Source organism: Heloderma suspectum, chromosome 7, assembly GCF_057233095.1.
Source record: "Heloderma suspectum isolate Gila_16-S chromosome 7, 16-S_ref, whole genome shotgun sequence".
Classification (NCBI taxonomy): Eukaryota; Metazoa; Chordata; class Lepidosauria; order Squamata; family Helodermatidae; genus Heloderma; species Heloderma suspectum.
This window is the reverse complement of record NC_139464.1, coordinates 47,495,790-47,514,390: the sequence shown is the minus strand read 5'-3', so window position 1 is coordinate 47,514,390 and position 18,601 is coordinate 47,495,790. Positions and strand designations below refer to the sequence as shown.

Below are 18,601 nucleotides of genomic sequence, written 5' to 3'. Positions count from 1 at the left end.
AAGCCTGCTCCAGCTGGTCTGTCCCATTCCTGCCCCCACCCCCAAGTCCACTGATCACCAACTCCTTGTGGTCAGGATTCAAGGAGAGCAGGGGGGCAGGCAAGGATAACACCAGGCACCTGCTCCTGTTCTAATTGGCCTGCCCTCCTTTCCTCATAGGCCATCTACTACCAACTGCCCTGTGCGAAGGATCCTGATGGCCTGTAATACGTTGATATTGTTTATTGGCAAAGTGTGCACGTGCGTGCTTTAATGTATTTTGATGTTACTCATAAGGCAAGCCACCTTGGAAAGATTTGTATCCTAAAAGGCAAGATATAAACAACTGTATTAAAATAACTAACCCACTCACACACGTCAAGAGTAGGAACTCACTGGCAATGAGAGAATAGGTGAACAAAATGAGGGAAGATCTATCATGCATTATACATAAAAAACATCAATCTGCCAAGGGTCAAGAGTCACTTACCGAAACTGTGACCCATGAGGGCAAATCGGCTCCACTTCAATGCTAAAAAAAGAGAAAGATTTCCCTTAGCACTGAGATAAGACCCAGATAGCTCAGTCCCCACATGCTGTACATAGACAGTAGCATCTAAAAACAAACATGAGCCCACATCATCCAGATCAACCTTTCCCAGCCTGGTGCCGTCCAAATGTGTTAGATTACAATTCCCATCATCCCCAGCCAGGGGGAAGCTGGTCTGGACTGTAGGGTGCCACAAACAGAGTGTGTCACTTTGTGTCACTAAAGAGAAACCCCTGACTGGGAATGCCTAATTGTGTCCTTTGAAGAACAGGTAGCTGAGAAGATGCTTAGGAGGGAATGGATGATTCCTAGGTAAAAAGCTGGGGAACGGAGCAGGGCCTCTGGAAGTGGTACAAGTCTCACGGTCAAAAAACTGCTCCATACAGGACAACAGCATCTCTTGAACAATGATTCCCTGTTCCCAAGAATCATAGAATCATAGAATAGTAGGGTTGGAAGGGGCCTACAAGGCCATCGAGTCCAACCCCCTGCTCAATGCAGGAATCCAAGTCAGAGCATCCCTGACAAATGGCTGTCCAGCCTCGTCTTGAAGGCCTCCAGTGTGGGAGAGCCCACCACCTCCCCAGGTAATTGGTTCCATTGCCGTATTGCTCTGACACTCAGGAAGTTTTTCCTGATGTTCAGTCGGAATCTGGCTTCCTGTAACTTGAGCCCATTATTCCGTGTCCTGCACTCTGGGATGATCAAGAAGAGATCCTGGCCTTCTTCTCTGTGACAACCTTTCAAGGATGTTTAGACAAGAATGTTTAAATGTTGTCATTATGAAGACAAGAATGTTTAAATGTTAAAGACAAGAATGTTTAAATGTTGTCATTATGAAAATGGAGTAGCCATAGTTCACACTCTGTGTCACATGGAAACAAGAGGAAGGGCAAAAAAGAAAGAAAAATCAAAGGTTACCCCCCTTACAGGCTCAGCCATCAAAGTGGCTAAAAAGGTCCAATTGTTAGATCTTGCCTATGCTGGGGAAGAGGGAAGAAGTGGCTTTACCTTCCCACAACAGTTAGGGTCAAAAGTATCCTAACAGCGCAGAAAACAGATTCATAAACATTTATGTCAGTCTTCTACAACTCCATGCTCTAGGTATCCTTCAACCATTCGTGATTTCCCACATGGTGTTACGCCCCACCCCCTGCTGACAAATCTAGTGAAAAATGTGTTTATTCTCACAGCTTTGGGGGTCAGTTCTACCCCTATTGGAATGACTGCACAAACTGAAAAACTGTCCCAATAAGGTGCAAAGGCTCAAAGTGACCTGGCAAAATGCTCTTTAATTATGGGCAGAGTGATCTTGTGGCCCCTAGACAGTGCCTGGAGCGCCACAGGATGGTGTAGATGTCCTCCTCTGTGCCTGCAGACAGTGCTACAAGCACAGCAGAGATATGATCATGGATCTCTGCACACCCTGCCCCCAGCTGCCATGGAAAGCTACACAGCGGCTCCTCTTTCCAAGGTTGGGGAAGGTGGAAAGGGATGGTGGGAGGGAATGGGAGGGGGAAGGAGAGGCATGGATCCACAAGATCCCCTCCCACTGGAAGGTACGGAAGCTACGTGGGCTGAGAGGCCCATCTAGCTTAAAACAACATCAGAGGAACCGGAGGCTGTAAAAGCCTTCGTCCTCCTCCTACACTGCCTGGCTCTTGCTGGCAGGGCTTTGGATAAAAGTGGGGTCCGCTCTCAGAGCCCTCTGTCTATTGAAAGAGCAATCAGCAGGACTGCGCTTTTAATCACTCTTCATGGCTTTCGATGCTTCGACCAGAACCTGTTCTTTCCATTTCTTGTGAGAAAGGATCACAGAAGGTAAAAATACATACTTTGTCTTATTAACTTCGTAGACAAATTACCTGCTTTACTTAATATCACAAATCATTTTAGGGGTCAATAGCAACCCACAGGTGTACAAACCCCTTTTACAAACCTCATTTGTTTTCCTCAGAACCTTCATTGTGACCCAGCAAAACTAGTTTTCCCCCTCCATCATAGCTATTTGCGGAGTTGATGTTGAACTTACTAATTCTGCTTTTGGGGTAATTCTGACCTCATCAGGTGGCCAGTCTTCATTGGTAACTGTCAATCAAGCACCTTTAGATAACCTCTTTTCTCTGTTTATTCAAATATATTTGCAAAATGTATTGTTGAGGGTTACTCACAGGTTTCTTTGTAACCAGCCAGCAACAGCGATTCTCATTTCTTCAATGCATGAAGATGCAGCAATCTCAAGACAACACTTCCAAACATGAGATCATTCTTCATCAATAGGAACATAGAAAGCTATACTTGGCCCATCTAGCACAATATTGTCAACACTGGACCAGTTGCACTATCACCATGGGTTAAACAAGCCATGGTGACTTGTTTACGCCACAGCGCATGCTGGCCACCATTTGCTTAATCACTTGCTCAGGCACAGCTTGTTGTGTCATCTGAACCCAGGAGGCAAGGCTTGTTGGAGGGGGGAACAACCCTCAAATAACCCAACAACAGCCCATGGTCTCTCTAGCATTTCAGGCAGGATTTTTTCATCACCCTACCTGGAGATGCTGGGGATTGAATCTGGGATCTTCTGCATTCAAAGCAGGTGCTCTACCACTATGCTACGGCCCCTTCCTTAGACTAAGTGGCATAGACACCTGTGACAGACGGTCTCTACATACACTTCCAAATGTATGAGCAAATAGTGGCCAATTTTGTTTGTTTTTCAAATACAGTAGACATTGCATGTTTAAGTAACTATATTGTTTGGATACATGACCAGTTTTGAGTGGGTTTTATATAGGAGAGTTTGGGGCCTGTCTAACTAAAAACAGGGCTAAGCGGCTTTATGGCTGCCCTTGAAAATGGATTGAGGAAGAATCAAATTAAGGCCAGTGGAACCTGGAGGATAATCCTGGCTACTGTTGATCAGAAAGAGAGAGAACCTGTCTGTCTGCAGCCAGGAACTATGTAGATTCAGTCCACTGAGAAGCTTTCTATATGCTATGGAGGAGTCTAACAAGCTCACCTGCTACTACCCGGCGCACATCATTCACATAGTCTAAGGCGTGGTATGGAAACCCAGCTGGCCGGTGGGATGACAGGCCATGCCCCCCAAGATCCACTGCCATGTAATAACAGTCTGAAAGAGGACAAGGGGAAGCAGAACACATCACACACTAATCCACACTCCGGTAGATAAAAGAGACCCACAATTAATTAAGACAAACCCACCTTTAGGGAGTAAGGGAATGAGCCTGTTGAACGTGTTTGCATTGTCCTGCCAGCCATGCAAACAGAGCACAGGTCGACCTCGTGGAGATCCCCATGCCTTCGCTGCGATGTGGCCCCAGGGGACCAAGAACTTCAGCTCTGACACCATGCCTGAAATGAAACAGCAGCCCTGGAAAACTTGCAACACACCAGGTCATGTGCAGTGAAAGCCAGTTATTCAGAAATTCAGCACCGAGAAGTTTTTCTAAGTGCCACCTAGTGGTGCTGCATAGCCAGAGAAGATTATCTTGCTCATGTCTCATAACCAACTGTACTCAGCCTCTAGCCCATTAACAGATTCTGCCCCATCCCTCCAAGCCACCAGCTTAGGATACTACCAGGCACTAGTGGAGGCGTGCCTGGTCCCTTCTCTTCCAGCCTTCAGAAGAATAGTAAAGGCCATCCTTTTAGGCATGTTGTCTGGCCCTCTGAACTGAGTGTTTCATGAGGTTGCGGTTTTAGATAATCCTTATAAGTTTAGACTAGCTGGGTTCTTTAAAAAAATATTACTGATTTAGAGTTTTTATGAGTCTCTATTACAGCTTTCTCCAACCTGGTACCCTCCAGATGTTTTATATTACAACTTCCAGCATTCCTGACCACTGGCCATGCTGGCAGGGGCTGATGGGAGTTGTAGTCCAAAAATCCGAAGGGCACCAAGTTGGGGTGGAGTGCTCTATTATGCATAAAATACATTAAATACTTTTCTGCAAGCATAGCATTTCTTTCTCTCTCCCTCTCTCCCTCCCTTCCTAACTGCCACCTGGGGAAAAAAGAGAGAAGGGGGGAAATGGTGAGTGAGAAAATCTCCTTGCAGGAAGAATATGGAACTGGTATTACTGTTGGCTCCTATCAAGAGACAGGACTGTCTGAGGTCTGACAGATCTGGCCATTCCAATTGTGACTGGGTTACAGATGACAAAGACCTCAGGCTACTGGCAGGGAAGATATAACTCCCTCTTATGCACACTGGAACATTTTGTCCTGTCTGCCTGAGTGCTGCTTTTCATATGAGATTTTATACATCACCTTGTCGACAAAGGTCCGTCTAATCAAAGCTATGGTTTTCCCAGTAGTAATGTATGGCTGTGAGAGCTGGACTATAAGGAAGGCTGAGCGCCGAAGAATTGATGCTTTTGACCTGTGGTGCTGGAGAAGACTCTTACGAGTCCCCTGGACTGCAAGGAGGTCAAATCAGTCCATCCTAAAGGAAATCAACCCTGAGTGCTCATTGGAAGGACAGATACTGAAGCTGAAGCTGAAATATTCTGGCCACCTAATGTGAAGAGAAAAGTCACTGGAAAAGACCCTGATGCTGGGAAAGATTGAAGGCAAAAGGAGAAGGGGACGGCAGAGGATGAGATGGCTAGATAGCATCACCGATGCAATGAATATGAACTTGAGCACGCTCCGGGAGAGAGCGCAGGACAGGAAGGCCTGGCGTGCTATGGTCCATGGGGTCACGAAAAGTCGGACACGACTGAACAACAAATATAAGATGCATTGTGTCAGTTGTGACTCTGGCACATGCATTCATAACAAAATGCAAGTAAGTGGGGCGCTGAGCCTGCCCCCTCCCTTCTTGGCATTTTGCAGAGACAAGGCAACTTAAATGCAAACAAGGTACATAGTACATAGCGACAGATCACAGGCCAAAGGTCCATCTAGTCTCCACACTAAATTTCCAAGAGCAAACAGACAGATGTATCCTGGGAAGCTCATAAACAGAGAATTAAGGCAAGAGCCCTTCTTTGTTAGCCCTCAAAATCTGAACTCAGAAGTGTTTTGTCTCTGCGCACAAGGGGATTCCACCACAGAGCAAACTCATTTTCCAAGTGGTTATCCTTATGTAGCCAAAAGAGCACCATCCACAGACAAGAGGGACGTATCAGCAGACTAGGTGAGGAGAAAAAGGTTTTCAGAAGGTTTTCGTTTTTTTAATTAAAAAAATCTTCAGGAAAAAAACCTAAAAAGGGGGCAGGGGGAAATTCCGGAAATAGCTCCGTGACGACAGAGCATGCCCACTGAACACAGAGTCTGCTGGCTATCTGTTGGGGCGGGGGGGAGGGGAAGGGGAAACTGGGCTGTGTGGGTGGAAGGCAGTATCCTGGGAAAGGACATGGCTGGCTGGCATCCTGAACAGAAATATACTTGCTGGAGTGGCAAAGCGGAAGGATAATCTGTACGTGCAACCTCTTCATTAAAAAAAAAAAGAGAGATGCAATTATAACAACAACAAAAAGAAAAAAAGGTGGGGAGGAAAAAAACAACTACAGAAAAAAAGAAAAAAATGACCAAAAAATCAATTCACAATAATGGTTCATGACACCATTAATTTTTTAAAAGGGAGAAGAGGGGGATTTTTTTTTCAGCAGTTCTATTTCAAATATATACGTTAAGGGAGCAATCCTATGGCCCCTAGACTATGGCCATAGTATAGTGGAGATTCCCTGCTCCAACCATGGAAGGTGAAGTCAGGGATCCTCCCTCCCCCTCGCAGCTGGCATGGAAAGAGCCATGTCAGTTGGCCTCCAAGGTCAGAAAAGTGACTTCAGAGAGGAAGAAAAGAAGGCAGGGAGGGGAGGAGACCAGAAAGGCCAGGATACAAGCTATCTTGAGTCTCTTCCAGCCTCCTTTGCTCCTTTTCTGAAGTGACATCGCTAGACAGGCAAGAAAGCCTATCTAGCAAAAAGCCTGTCTAGCATCAAGTTCACCCCTGCCACTCCTCCCACCCTGCCAACTTCAGCCTGTTAGGGTATCAGATACATGGAAGCCTCTGAGTCTCGCGAGGGCACAACCCATAGCATTGCAGTACGTACGTCAAAACAAGCAGCCAGACGGAATTGTTGGAAAATACTAAAACAAATGCCAGTATTTGCCCATAGGGAAACCATGAATGCCCATAGGGAAAGTCTGAATGCCCACAGGGAGATCCCAAATGCCCATAGGGAAACATAGGCTTCTACCTGCCCACAGGGAAATCCTGAATGCCCATAAGGAAACAGGCTTCTTCCTCCCTTTAGGGAAACATAGGCTTCTACCTGCCCACAGGAAGATCCTGAATGCCTATAGGGAAACATAGGCTTCTCTCTATGGGCAGGGAGAAGCCTATGTTTCCCTATGGGAATTCAGGATTTCCCTATGAGCAGGAAGAAGCCTGTGTTTCCCTATGGGCAGGTAGAAGCCTATGTTTCGCTATGGGTATTCAGGATCTTCCTATGGGCATTCATGGTTTCCCTATGGGCAAGTACGGTCATTTATTTTCATATGTCCCAGCACTGACAACTGTATGATGTACATTTAAATGCAGCAAGAGCAGTAAGATCTGTGAACCATGAAATGGTAGGTAGAGAGTCCTTCCAGGTTTGAAGTAAGAGTCCCTTTACAATTGTAAGGGTTCTCAACATCTGCTTTTGCTGTCCACGTGTTAAACCCCGTATCACAGGAATATAAATGTGCAGGATCAGCCACAATTATCACGGATTTTTGCAGAACAAAATGTACACAAGCAATGATTTCCAACCAGAAAGAAACCACCACAGCGCATGGAAAGGAAAGGAAAGGTTCCTCCTGTGCAAGCACCGGGTCATTACTGACCCACAGAGAGACACCTGCATTACACTGGCGTTTTCATGGCAGACTGTAGCGGGGTGGTTTGCCATTGCCTTCCCCAGTCGTGACTACCACCTTTCCCTCAGCAGGCTGGGTACTCATTCTACCGACCTCGGAAGGATGGAGGGCTGAGTCGACCTAAGCCCGCTCCGCTACCCGAGACCCGGCTTCCGCTGGGATCGAACTCACGCCGCCGGGGAGAGTTTCGGTTGCAATACTGCCGCCTGCCACTCTGCGCCACACGCACAGCAGCCTCGCCATCCTGTTCCAGCCTCCAGACTGATCCCTGGTGTTGAATTTTTAGCCAGGCATTTGTTGAATTTTAACGAACAACAATACAGCGAACAATACAAAACAGCCGCAACCGGCGACACACCACGGCTTTCTAAGCAAGTCCACTGCACCGGGTAAGGGCATGTGATCACTATTCCCGACCGTTCCTTGGAGGGGGTCGTGACGAGGCACGGTAGCCAAAGGCCCCCGTCCACGGAAAGCGGGCTTTCCTCCCGGCTACAAAGGCACCGCCGCAGCACCGCTTTCCCCAGGCATGAAGCAACAGGGAAAGAGGAAGAATCGACGCGTCGTCGTCCGAGGGCACAGCGCCAGCGGGGCGAGGAGCAGCCCGCGCGAGGCCCCCGGGCGCACCGTCCGACACCTGCCCTGCCCTGCCCTGCCATCGCTCCTGCGGCGACGCGGCCAGCTCGCGCCCGACGGGGCTCGGAGGCTGCCGCTCTCAAGCTGTTCAGTTTTCCCGTCAGCGGGTGACCGAAGCCTCGAGACGGCGCTGCCCCTGCAGCGGGCGTGGCGCGAGCTGGCGACGCTTAAAGGGACCCGGAACGCCCCTCTCTTTTCTTGCTGAGCGGCGCAGTCGCTTCGCAGTCCTGAGCACCAGGACGAGTTCAAGTACATGTGCGGCGCAAATCCTCCGCATGCTTACTCGGAAGTAAGTCTGCTGCAGTTCGGTGCATCCTAAAAGGGCAATTTATGGAGTATATCCCATTACATGGGAGGAACATGGTGGGACTTCTTAAGTAGACTTGCAGAGGATCGCGCTGGGAGAGGAAAATCTTCTCCAAGTTTAAGTCCACGAGTACGACCGTGTTTTGATTGGATCATGACCTTCAGTTGGCAGAGATCTTGTAATGCCTGACTGGGTGGTGGGGAGCTATTTTTGATACCTCTTTCCCCCTTCGGGCCCCTGAAAAGTCATTACTTTTGAAAAGTGTAAGTAATACAGAAAACATTTTTCCTACTGCCGTTTTCTTTGTAGAAAGACAGGGTAAGAAATCATAAGAACATAAGAGCCATGCTGGATCAGACCAAGGGTCTATCTAGTCCAGCATTCTGTTGACACAGTGGCCAACCAGCTGTCCACGGGAAACCCACAAGCAGGACACAAGCACAACACCATCCTCCCACCCAATAAATCAAATCAATAAATAGGCTAAAAAGCAGGGGTTCATTTAACAACGAACCTGGGCATGGCCCCAGGACCTTTGGGCTGTGCCCCGGATCTTTTGAGCTGTCCTAATTACAATTTTTTACATTTTCCCATTGACTTCCATTGGAAAACAGAAATGGCCATAAATTTTAGTTTACATGATAAATACATGAAATTCGGAGACCTGGTAGCCCCCATGGAACTTGCCAAATTTCAGGCAGTTAGGTCCAGTGGCTTTGTGCTAGTCACAGGTAAAATTGGCTTTTTTCAAGAAAATCTGTCAAAGTAATGAGCTATAATTTTTTTCTGCTTCCACATAAGTGCATGGAATTTGGGGACTTCACAGCCCCTATGGAGGTGACTGAACCTGCCAAATTTCAGACAGGTCCAGTGGCTTTTGTGCTAGCCATGCATAAAGTTTCCTTTTCTCAAAGTCTAAAAAAATAAAACCTGTCAAGCCACAAGTGGATTAGAGATCCTAATCAGAAGGTGTTTAAGGTGACGAGGTCACTATCCCTAATTACTGGGGGGGGGGGCAAAAAAGTACTTTCCTTCTCTTTGTCCTGAATCTGCCACTATTCGGTTTCACTGGATGACCTGAGGCTCCTCATTAAGGGGAGAAAAAAGTTAAACATCTTTTTGGCTGTGATACACTTTGCCTGGGAAAAAGTCACACTGAACTCAGCTTCTTTATTGCACTATTCCATTTTAACTATTCCATATAATTTTATAAACCTCCCCCCTTATTTACCTTTCTTCTAAATTATAAAGCCCAAACATTGAAACCTTTCATTGCAGAGGAGCAATTGCATCCCACTCTCAGACACCCCACTGTGATTGAAGACTGCTGGGTTAAAATTTCAGCCCTATTGGCAGCTAAGTGTCACGTGCAAAGGCTCAGTTCCCCCCTCCCAACTCCTCCCCTCCCCCTCCTTAATCTTAAGGAAATTGTTACATTTTTCAGACAGGCTGTCTAGGCTTCAGAATCATCTGAAGTGATCTGAAGCAATTTGTACCAATCCAACCTGCTTTGGACCAATCCGGACCCACTTCAGATCTGGAACAATTTGTTCTGAATCACCCTGCTTCAGTTCGGAATTTGGATTAGGATCCAAAGCAGTGAACAGCCCTACCTAATACAAGCCTGCTTCTTCCCTCTGAGCTCAGTAGCCTTGTTGTTACTAGGAGGCCTTAGGTCTCGCTCCCTTGGCAGACCAATAGGGGCTCTAGTGTGAATGCACCAGCCTTTTAAACTAGAGGGGAGACTGCCACCTTTCCTTCCACAGTTTGCTCATTGTTTTTTCTCTCCTCCCCACTTTTCTGCTCTTACATGCCCACTGTTGAGAGCTTGCTTGCAATGACATTTTGAAAAGGGAGAAGGAAGGGTAGAAAGAGCTCCATGTGAAATATTGGTATTTCACAAAGCATCTGATTTTACTGCCCCAAACTGGAACCTTTGGATTCTGCAGAAGTTTAGTACCTTCAATACAGCAAAGGATCCAATCAGCCTCCACAAACTTCTTTCTCCCCCTCCACTTTAATTTCTCCTAAATAGCTGTAGGACTCAAATTATTCCAAAGGAAGGGTTAGGACTATCTGGCATCATAATCAAGGAACCACTGAGACTTTTAAATAGGTTCTGCAGTTTTACAAAAAGCTAGAAAAAGCCCTCTGCCACCTCACCCCGTAAAGTTAATTTAAGTACGTGCAATCCTTACAAACCCTCCACAGCCTCCTAAATTCCTCTCAAGTACTACCTCTCTGAAAGGAGCCACTTGGTTTAGGGAATTCTCTCCTCCACCCCCCTGCATTTCCAATCACCATTCTTCTTTTCTTCTTCCCTCCCCTCCCCTATCCTGTTCTTTCTTTCTCTTCTTTGTTCCACACAGAGCATATCTTGGGGAATTTTTAAAGAGAATGGGCAAGACAAGTTCTGAACTGTATTTGATTTTATACAGACAAGAGGGCTTGCTTTTCTTGTTCTCCTCACTCAAGTCTTTGAGAAAAGTAGGTTCACATGATTGCAGAGAAACAAATCTGGGGCTGTTTTCATAGAATCATAGAATAGTAGGGTTGGAAGGGGCCTACAAGACCATCGAGTCCAACCCCCTACTCAATGCAGGAATCCAAGTCAGAGCATCCCTGACAGATGTCTGTCCGGCCTCATCTTGAATGCCTCCAGTGTGGGAGAGCCCACCACCTCCCTAGGTCATTGGTTCCAATGTCGTGTTGCTCTAACAGTCAGGAAGTTCAGCCGGAATCTGGCTTCCTGTAATTTGAGCCCATTATTCCGTGTCCTGCATTCTGGGATGATTGAGAAGAGATCCTGGCCTTCCTCTCTGTGACAACCTTTCAAGTACTTGAAGAGTGCTATCATATCTCCCCTCAGTCTTCTCTTCTCAAGGCTAAACATGCCCAGTTCTTTCAGTTTCTCTTCATAGGGCTTTGTTTCCAGTCCCCTGATCATCTTTGTTGCCCTCCTCTGAACCCTCTCCAGCTTGTCTGCATCCTTCTTAAAGTGCGGTGCCCAGAACGGGACACACTACTCCAGATGAGGCCTAACCAGTGCTGAGTAGAGGGGGACTAGTACTTCCCGGGATGTGGAAGCTATACTTCTATTAATGCAGCCCAAAAGAGCATTGGCCTTTTTTGCAGCCACATCACATTGTTGGCTCATATTCAGCTTGTGATCTACAACAATTCCAAGATCCTTCTTGTTTGTAGTGTTGTTGAGCCACGTATCCCCCATCTTGTAACTGTGCTTTTGGTTTCTTTTTCCTAGATGCAGAACTTGGCATTTATCCCTATTAAATGTCATTCTGTTGTTTTCTGCCCAGCGCTCCAGTCTATCAAGATCACTTTGAACTTTGTTTCTGTTTTCCAAAGTATTAGCTATACTGCCCAATTTTGTGTCATCTGCAAATTTGATCAGTATTCCCTGCACCTCCCCCTCCAAGCCATTAATAAAAATGTTGAAGAGCACTGGGCCCAGGACTGAGCCCTGTGGTACCCCGCTCGTCACGTCTCCCCAGTTTGAGAAGATCCCATTGATAAGCACTCTTTGAGTCCGATTCTGTAGCCAACTGTGGATCCACCGGATCGTTGTTCCATCTAGCCCACTTTGAGCTAGTTTGCTCATCAGGATATCATGGGGCACTTTGTCGAAAGCTTTGCTGAAGTCAAGGTATATGATGTCCACAGCATTCCCATGGTCCACAAGGGAGGTTACTTGATCAAAAAATGAGATCAGATTCATGTGGCAGGATTTGTTCTTGACAAATCCGTGTTGGCTTCGAGTAATCACTGCATTGTTTTCAAGGTGCTTACAGATGGATTGCTTTATCATCTGCTCCAGAATTTTCCCAGGGATTGGTCAGACTGACTGGTCTGTAGTTCCCAGGTTCCTCCTTTTAACCTTTTTTGAAGATAGGGACAACATTAGCCCTCCTCCAGTCATCTGGCACTTCACCCATCCTCCATGATTTCTCAAAGAGAATAGATAGCGGTTCTGAGAGTTCTTCTGCCAGTTTCTTTATTACTCTAGGAAGCAGTTCATCTGGCCCTAGAGATTTGAACTCATTCAAAGTAATCAAGTGTTTCTTGACCATATGCCCATCAGTCTCAAGCTGCAATCCTGCCCCTTCAGCCTGTACTTCGCCTTTGCCAGGGGGGTCATAGTCCCTCTTTTGGGAGAAGACTGAGCCAAAGTAGGAATTTATTATTTTTTATTATTTTTATTATTAAATTGATTAATCGCCCATCTGGCTGGTCACCCAGCCACTCTGGGCGATGTACAACACACAATAAAAACAGTTTAAAACAATAAAATTCTACAATAAAAACATTTTCTAAAATACCCTTCACCCACCCCAAATGCCTGCCTGAACAACCACGTTTTTAATGCACGACGGAAGCTCATTAAAGAGGGGGCATGACGGAGTTCCCTAGGGAGGGAGTTCCACAGAGTGGGGGCCACCACAGAAAAGGCCCTCTCCCTCGTCCCCACCAGTCTAGCTGTCCTGGCTGATGGGACAGAGAGAAGGCCATCCGAGGCTGATCTTGTTAAGTGGCCTGTCTGGTGCTGCTGGAGGCGCTCCTTAAGATAGGCTGGGCCAGAACCATATAGGGTTTTAAAGGTCAAAACCAACACCTTGAATTTGGCCCGGAAAACAACTGGTAACCAGTGCAACTCCTTCAGCACTGGAGTGATGTGATCTCGCCAGCGGCTGCCTTTAATCAGGCGAGCCGCCGCGTTCTGTACCAGCTGCAGCTTCCGAACCATCTTCAAGGGTAACCCCACATACAGCGCATTACAGTAGTCTAAACGAGAGGAGATCAGGGCATGTACTACCGATGGGAGCAGATGGTCGGGAAGGAAGGGGCGCAGCCGCCGTATCAGATGGAGTTGATACAGCGCTGTCCGGCTCACAGCTGACACCTGAGCCTCCATGGACAGCTGGGAGTCCAAAATGACCCCCAGGCTGCGGACCTGGTCTTTCAAGGGTAGCGTACCCCATTCAACACCAGGTCAACATCCCCTAGCCTCCTCTTGTCTCCCACCAAAAGTACCTCGGTCTTGTCAGGGTTCAGCTTCAGCCTATTCCTCCCCATCCAGCCACTCACCGTCTCCAGACATTTGGACAGGGATTCTATGGCCAACCTTGGTGAAGATTTGAATGAGAGGTAGAGCTGCGTGTCATCCACATATTGATGACACTGCACCCCAAACCTCCTGATGATAGCCCCCAGCGGCTTCACATAGATGTTAAATAGCATCAGGGAGAGGATGGAACCCTGTGGCACCCCACAAGTGAGTGGCCATGGGTCCGAAACCTCCTCTCCCAGTGCTACCCTCTGGTACCTGCCGGAGAGGAAGGACCAGAACCACCGCAATACGGTGTCTCCAATGCCCAACCCCTCCAGGCGGTCCAGGAGGATACCGTGGTCAACTGTATCAAAAGCCGCTGAGAGGTCGAGGAGAACAAGGAAGGAGCATTCACCCCTATCCAGAGCCCTCCAGGAATTGAGCACCTCTGCCTTTTCTTTGTCATCTGTTATCATTTGGCCATCCTTATTTAACAGCTGAACCACCATTTCTTTCCTAAGTCTTTTACTATGCACGTAGCTGAAGAAAGCCTTTTTGTTGCTTTTAGCATCCCTCGCTAACCTCGGCTCGTTCTCAGCTTCAGCCTTCCTGACGCCATCCCTGCAATTCTGTGCTACCTGCCTGTACTCTTCCTTTGTTGCTTGCCCTTCTTTCCACTTCCTATATGTGTCCTTTTCTGTTTTCAGGTTATCTCTAAGCTTTTTGTGAAGCCACATTGGCTTCTTCTGTTGTCTTCCACCTTTTCTTCTTGTTGGAATTGTTTGTAATTGTGCCTTGAGAATTTCCTTTTTTAAAAGCTCCCACCCATCTTGGACTCCTTTTCTCATTAGAGTCGCTTGCCATGGGACCTTACTTATCATTGTTCTAAGTTTATTAAAATAAGCTTTCCTAAAATCCAGGTACGCGTTTGACTACACTCGGCTTTTGCTTCCCTTAGAACCAAGAATTCAAGTATAACGTGGTCGCTTTCCCCCAGAGTTCCTGTAACTGCTACTGTATCCACTAAGTCTGTTGGTTAGGATCAAGTCAAGGATAGCCAATCCTCTAGTTCCTGCCTCTACTTTCTGTAGGAGGAAGTTATTCGCCACACAAGTCAGGAATTTCCTGGAGGGGCCATGTTTTGCAGAATTTGTCTCCCAACAAATATCAGGGAAATTGAAGTCCCTCATTACTACTACATCATGATTCCTTGAAACATTGGCTATTTGCTTTTCAAAAGTTTCATCCTCGTCTTCTCCTTGATTGGGTGGCTGGTAGTAGACTATGACCACCAGGTTCCTTTTATTCTTTGCTCCATTTATTTTAACCCAGATGCTCTCGATGGGGCTACCAAGCTCATCCTCCTGTATTTCTGTGCAGAGATATGTATTTTTCCCATACAGTGCAACCCCACCTCCCTTTCTGTTCCTCCTGTTCTTTTTGAACAAGTTATATCCTTCAATTGTTGTATTCCAGTCATGAGCGTCATCCCACCAAGTCTCAGTTATACCTATTATACCTATCAAGTCATAATTTCTCTCTTGCCATACTCTGGGCATTAGTATATAGACATAGAAGACCATGTGCTTCATAGTCTGGCTTTCTTCCTACACGTTTCTGAAGACTATTATTGGGCTCTATTAGAGCTGTTCTCTCTGTTGCGGTGCGTGAGCCTTCGTCCATTGTTACCCCCAACTTTACATCTTCCTTCCCTGTAGCTTTCAGTTTAAAGCCCTCCTGATGAAGTTCTTCATGCTGTGGCCAAACACATTCTTCCCATCCTTTGTGAGGTGCCCTTGCCAACAGCCCATCTTCCAGGAAGTATAGCCCATGGTCCCAGAATCCAATCTCTCTCGTCGGCACCACCTTCATAGCCAGTCATTCACCCGGAGTATTTTTCGTTCCCTTTCTATCCCTCTTCTAACTACTGGAAGGATGGATGAGAAAACTATCTGGGCCCCAAATTTCTTGAGTTTCCTTCCCAAAGCCTCAATGTCTGACGTGATTTCTTTGTAGCTCCGCTTGGCGGTATCATTTGTTCCCACATGGATGAGAAGAAAGGGATACCTGTCAGTGGGCTTTATGAGTGCAGGCAACCTTTCAGTCATGTCTCTAATCCGTCCTCCTGGGAGACAACATACCTGGCGAGTCCACAGGTCTTCGCGACATACTTGGGTTTCGATCTCATGCAGCAAGGAGTCTCCCACTACTACTACTCTTCTCTTCTTGTTGTTGTAGGCCTGGGTTTCATTGCCTCTGCTTGACTGACCTTCAGTCTCTTGCTCACTCTCATGCAGGTTCCCCTGTAATTCTTCCTCTCCAGGCTGTCCTCCAGTCTCATCCTCAAGTACCTGGACTCGGGTCCATAGCTCCACTGCTTCCACTGGTGCAGAGTGGCCTTTAGTTCTTCTTCTCCTAACTGTTGTCAGGAGCACCCTTGCTGCCTTCTGTAATCCTCAAGTAGCTAGAATCAACACGCAGAAAAACGGGCTCTTTTCCAAGGCTTTATTTCCATTCAATCTAACGACGCTTACAGATGCTAATTGCCAGAGCCTAAGTGGAAAACTCAAAGGAGCAGCCTACCAGGGGATTCTAGCTTTAGAGAAGCAGTTGGTCTCCATTTGGAGGAAAAGCACGGCAATCCTCTGAACTTAAGGAGTAGGAGGGGAGAGTCCACCCCTTTCCCATGGGGCATCAGGGTGCAGCTGTTGTCGTCTCGCCAAGCGGGCTGAGCGCCTCCTCTCGGCACCCGCAACCTCTCACTTGTCTCTGCGCCTGCGCCTCGTGTCTAGAAGCTCAGGTTGTCCCTTCCCTCTCCCTGCCAGGGTCATGGTCAGTCTCAGGAATGTGAGCAGGGGGAAGCTCTCCCTCCAGCTGCACCTCTGAGAGACGAATGGGTTCCTCTCCCATGGATTGTATCTCTTCCTCAGAATCAGAACTGCTTTGGGACTCTATGGGCTCAGATCCAACCCTGACATCTGTCACCCTTTTCCAAGGAGTATCCTCTACTGCATTTTTCCTCACCTCAGCATTTCCCACTTCTTCCTCAGCTTGCTGTTGCTCTTCAAGCTTCTGGTCTTCACTTTGCTGCTGTAGTTCCACCATTCTGTCCAAGAACTCTTTGTGTTCTCTTATTCCCTGGAGAGTTGACAGTCACCGCTCCAGTCCTCTTACTTTTTCTTCCAGCAGCATGATCAACTTGCACTTGTTGCAGGTGTAGGCCATGTTGTTCTCAGGCAAGAAAACAAACATTGCACACACCTTGCAGGTTACTACCACTGGGGAGTCTTGTCCCTCCATGGCCTCTTTTCCCTTTTTGTGTCTAGCTTTCTGATTGTTCTAGACTAGCCTGTGCCTCCTCCTCTACTCACTAGAGGTTAAAAGCAGAGTCCTACTGGTGTGGAAGTGTGTGTAACAAGACAAATAAATTTAAAAACAATGTTAGGGGCCTCCCCCTTGACCTCCCCTGGCCAACTCCTGTTTGCTCCCCCTGTCCGCTCGCTCTGGTTGCTCACTTTCTGGGAGTTTGCTTGCTTCTGTAGTCCCTGGACCAGCTGGAGCAGCTTCCTCTGCTCTGCTCTGCTCTGCTGGGAGGCGGGAAACAGATTGACCCTTACTGCCCACACAGCTGCTGGGAGTACTCAGGCCACCCCCCCCAATTCAGTTGGAGCTCTCAGGAGCACCTGGTGAGCTCACAGCCACTCAGAAGGATAAAGAACAGCCACCTGGGCTTCCTGAAGCCCACTTACCTCTTTGCCTCTGTCTCCTCTGTCTCCTCTACTACTTAGTGAGCTCACAGCCACTCAGAAGGAAAAAGTTTTGTTTGTCAGTTGCCATTACCCAGCAATAGGAAGGGCTGTAGCTCAGTGGCAGAGCACATGCTTGGCATGCAGAAGGTCCCAGGTTCAACCTCCAGCATCTCCAGGTAGGGCTAGGGAAGAATCCTGCCTGAAACTCTGGAGAGCTGCTGCTGCCAGCCAGTGTCAACAATACTGCGCTAGATGGACCCAGCATCTGACTCACTATAAGGCAGCTGCAGCTTCCTATGTTGCTATGATCAGAAAGCTTTAATAAAAAATAGGAGTTTGGGGTTGGTTTTTAAGTGGACGGGAGATAAATACTGTTCATTTATACAATCCTATGTATGCCTACTCAGAAACCTCATTGAGTTTAATGAGGTTTACTGTCAGGAAAGTGTGCATAGGATTCCAGCACAAGTTACTTTTGCAGGGAGGTTTGCACCCTCATGTTCTGCATGTTTACTCAGAAATAAGTCCTGAGTTGTGAGCATAGTACTGCAGGCTTATTACATTACCTACCCAATTCCAGTCTAATGAATTGACTACCCTCTCAGCTCAGTCCTATGCATGTTTTGTCATTTGTGCTTTTTTCATTTTGCATGAACTCTAGCTTCAGTGGTGAGAGAAAGGCACTTAGTACATGCTCAGAATTTCTCCATAACTTAGTCCTAGTTTTGAAAACAGACTTATTGGCAGAATCCTGGTGAAGTCTTGGCACGGGGAGGAAGATAGAATGAGAACTTATGCATAACAAGGAGGAAGTAGAGGAAAGTTGCACAAAATAAGACATTTGTTTTTATAAACAGTTGCTGGAGGATGGTAGAATGAGGAGGGATGGTTGCATGGAGGGGAATAGAATTGGTAGAGGGAGAATGCTTTTCTTTCAGTGGTGAAAGAAAAGCATTCTATACATGCTCAGAGGCACTCTGTACTTAAGAACATAAGAAGAGCAGTGCTGCATCAGACCAAGGTCCATCTAGTTCAGTATTCTGCGTTAGAAATGGGAAACAACATTTGTTAGTTAATTGTTTGGGCCAGTGGAAGGTGATAGTTATGATAATTATTCTGTTCTTGTTGACTAATTCTCTCTCTCTGGTAAATAAGGGGTTCACTTGCTTAGGGAACAATCCTATAGCCGCTAGTCAGCAGATAGGATAGTCAGCCATAGGATATCTTGTTTTCCAGGAACCGACCTTGAAGCCTGTGCTCCAAGGTTGGTTCCCAGAGAACCGACCTTCCCACCCTTCCGTGCAGCCTAGCAGGTAGCGTGGAAAAGCCCCATTCTCCACGCTCTCAAGAGGAGTACAGAGCAACCAAAATGGGGCGTTCCATGGGCGTTCTGGGGCGGGGAGGGTGGAAACACCAGT

General features: G+C 47.1%; 1 protein-coding gene across 5 annotated transcripts in view; it reads right to left on the bottom strand.

The window, feature by feature from the left end:
- Positions 1-18,601, bottom strand: part of SERHL2 (serine hydrolase like 2) — a 48,915-nt gene that overhangs the window by 12,803 nt on the left and 17,511 nt on the right. Inside the window, exons 1-4 of one of the 5 annotated variants that reach the window (XM_084810034.1) lie at positions 9,601-9,697; positions 3,758-3,907; positions 3,552-3,665; positions 470-511 (exon numbers count right to left, since the gene is read on the bottom strand). In XM_084810034.1, coding sequence (XP_084666160.1) covers positions 470-511; positions 3,552-3,665; positions 3,758-3,905 — 304 coding nt within the window. In that variant the 5' untranslated portion in view covers positions 3,906-3,907; positions 9,601-9,697. Of the gene's footprint in view, positions 1-469; positions 512-3,551; positions 3,666-3,757; positions 3,908-7,519; positions 8,206-9,600; positions 9,698-18,601 lie in introns of those variants that run through there. The other 4 variants (XM_084810031.1, XM_084810030.1, XM_084810032.1 and 1 more) reach the window with 4 other exon arrangements.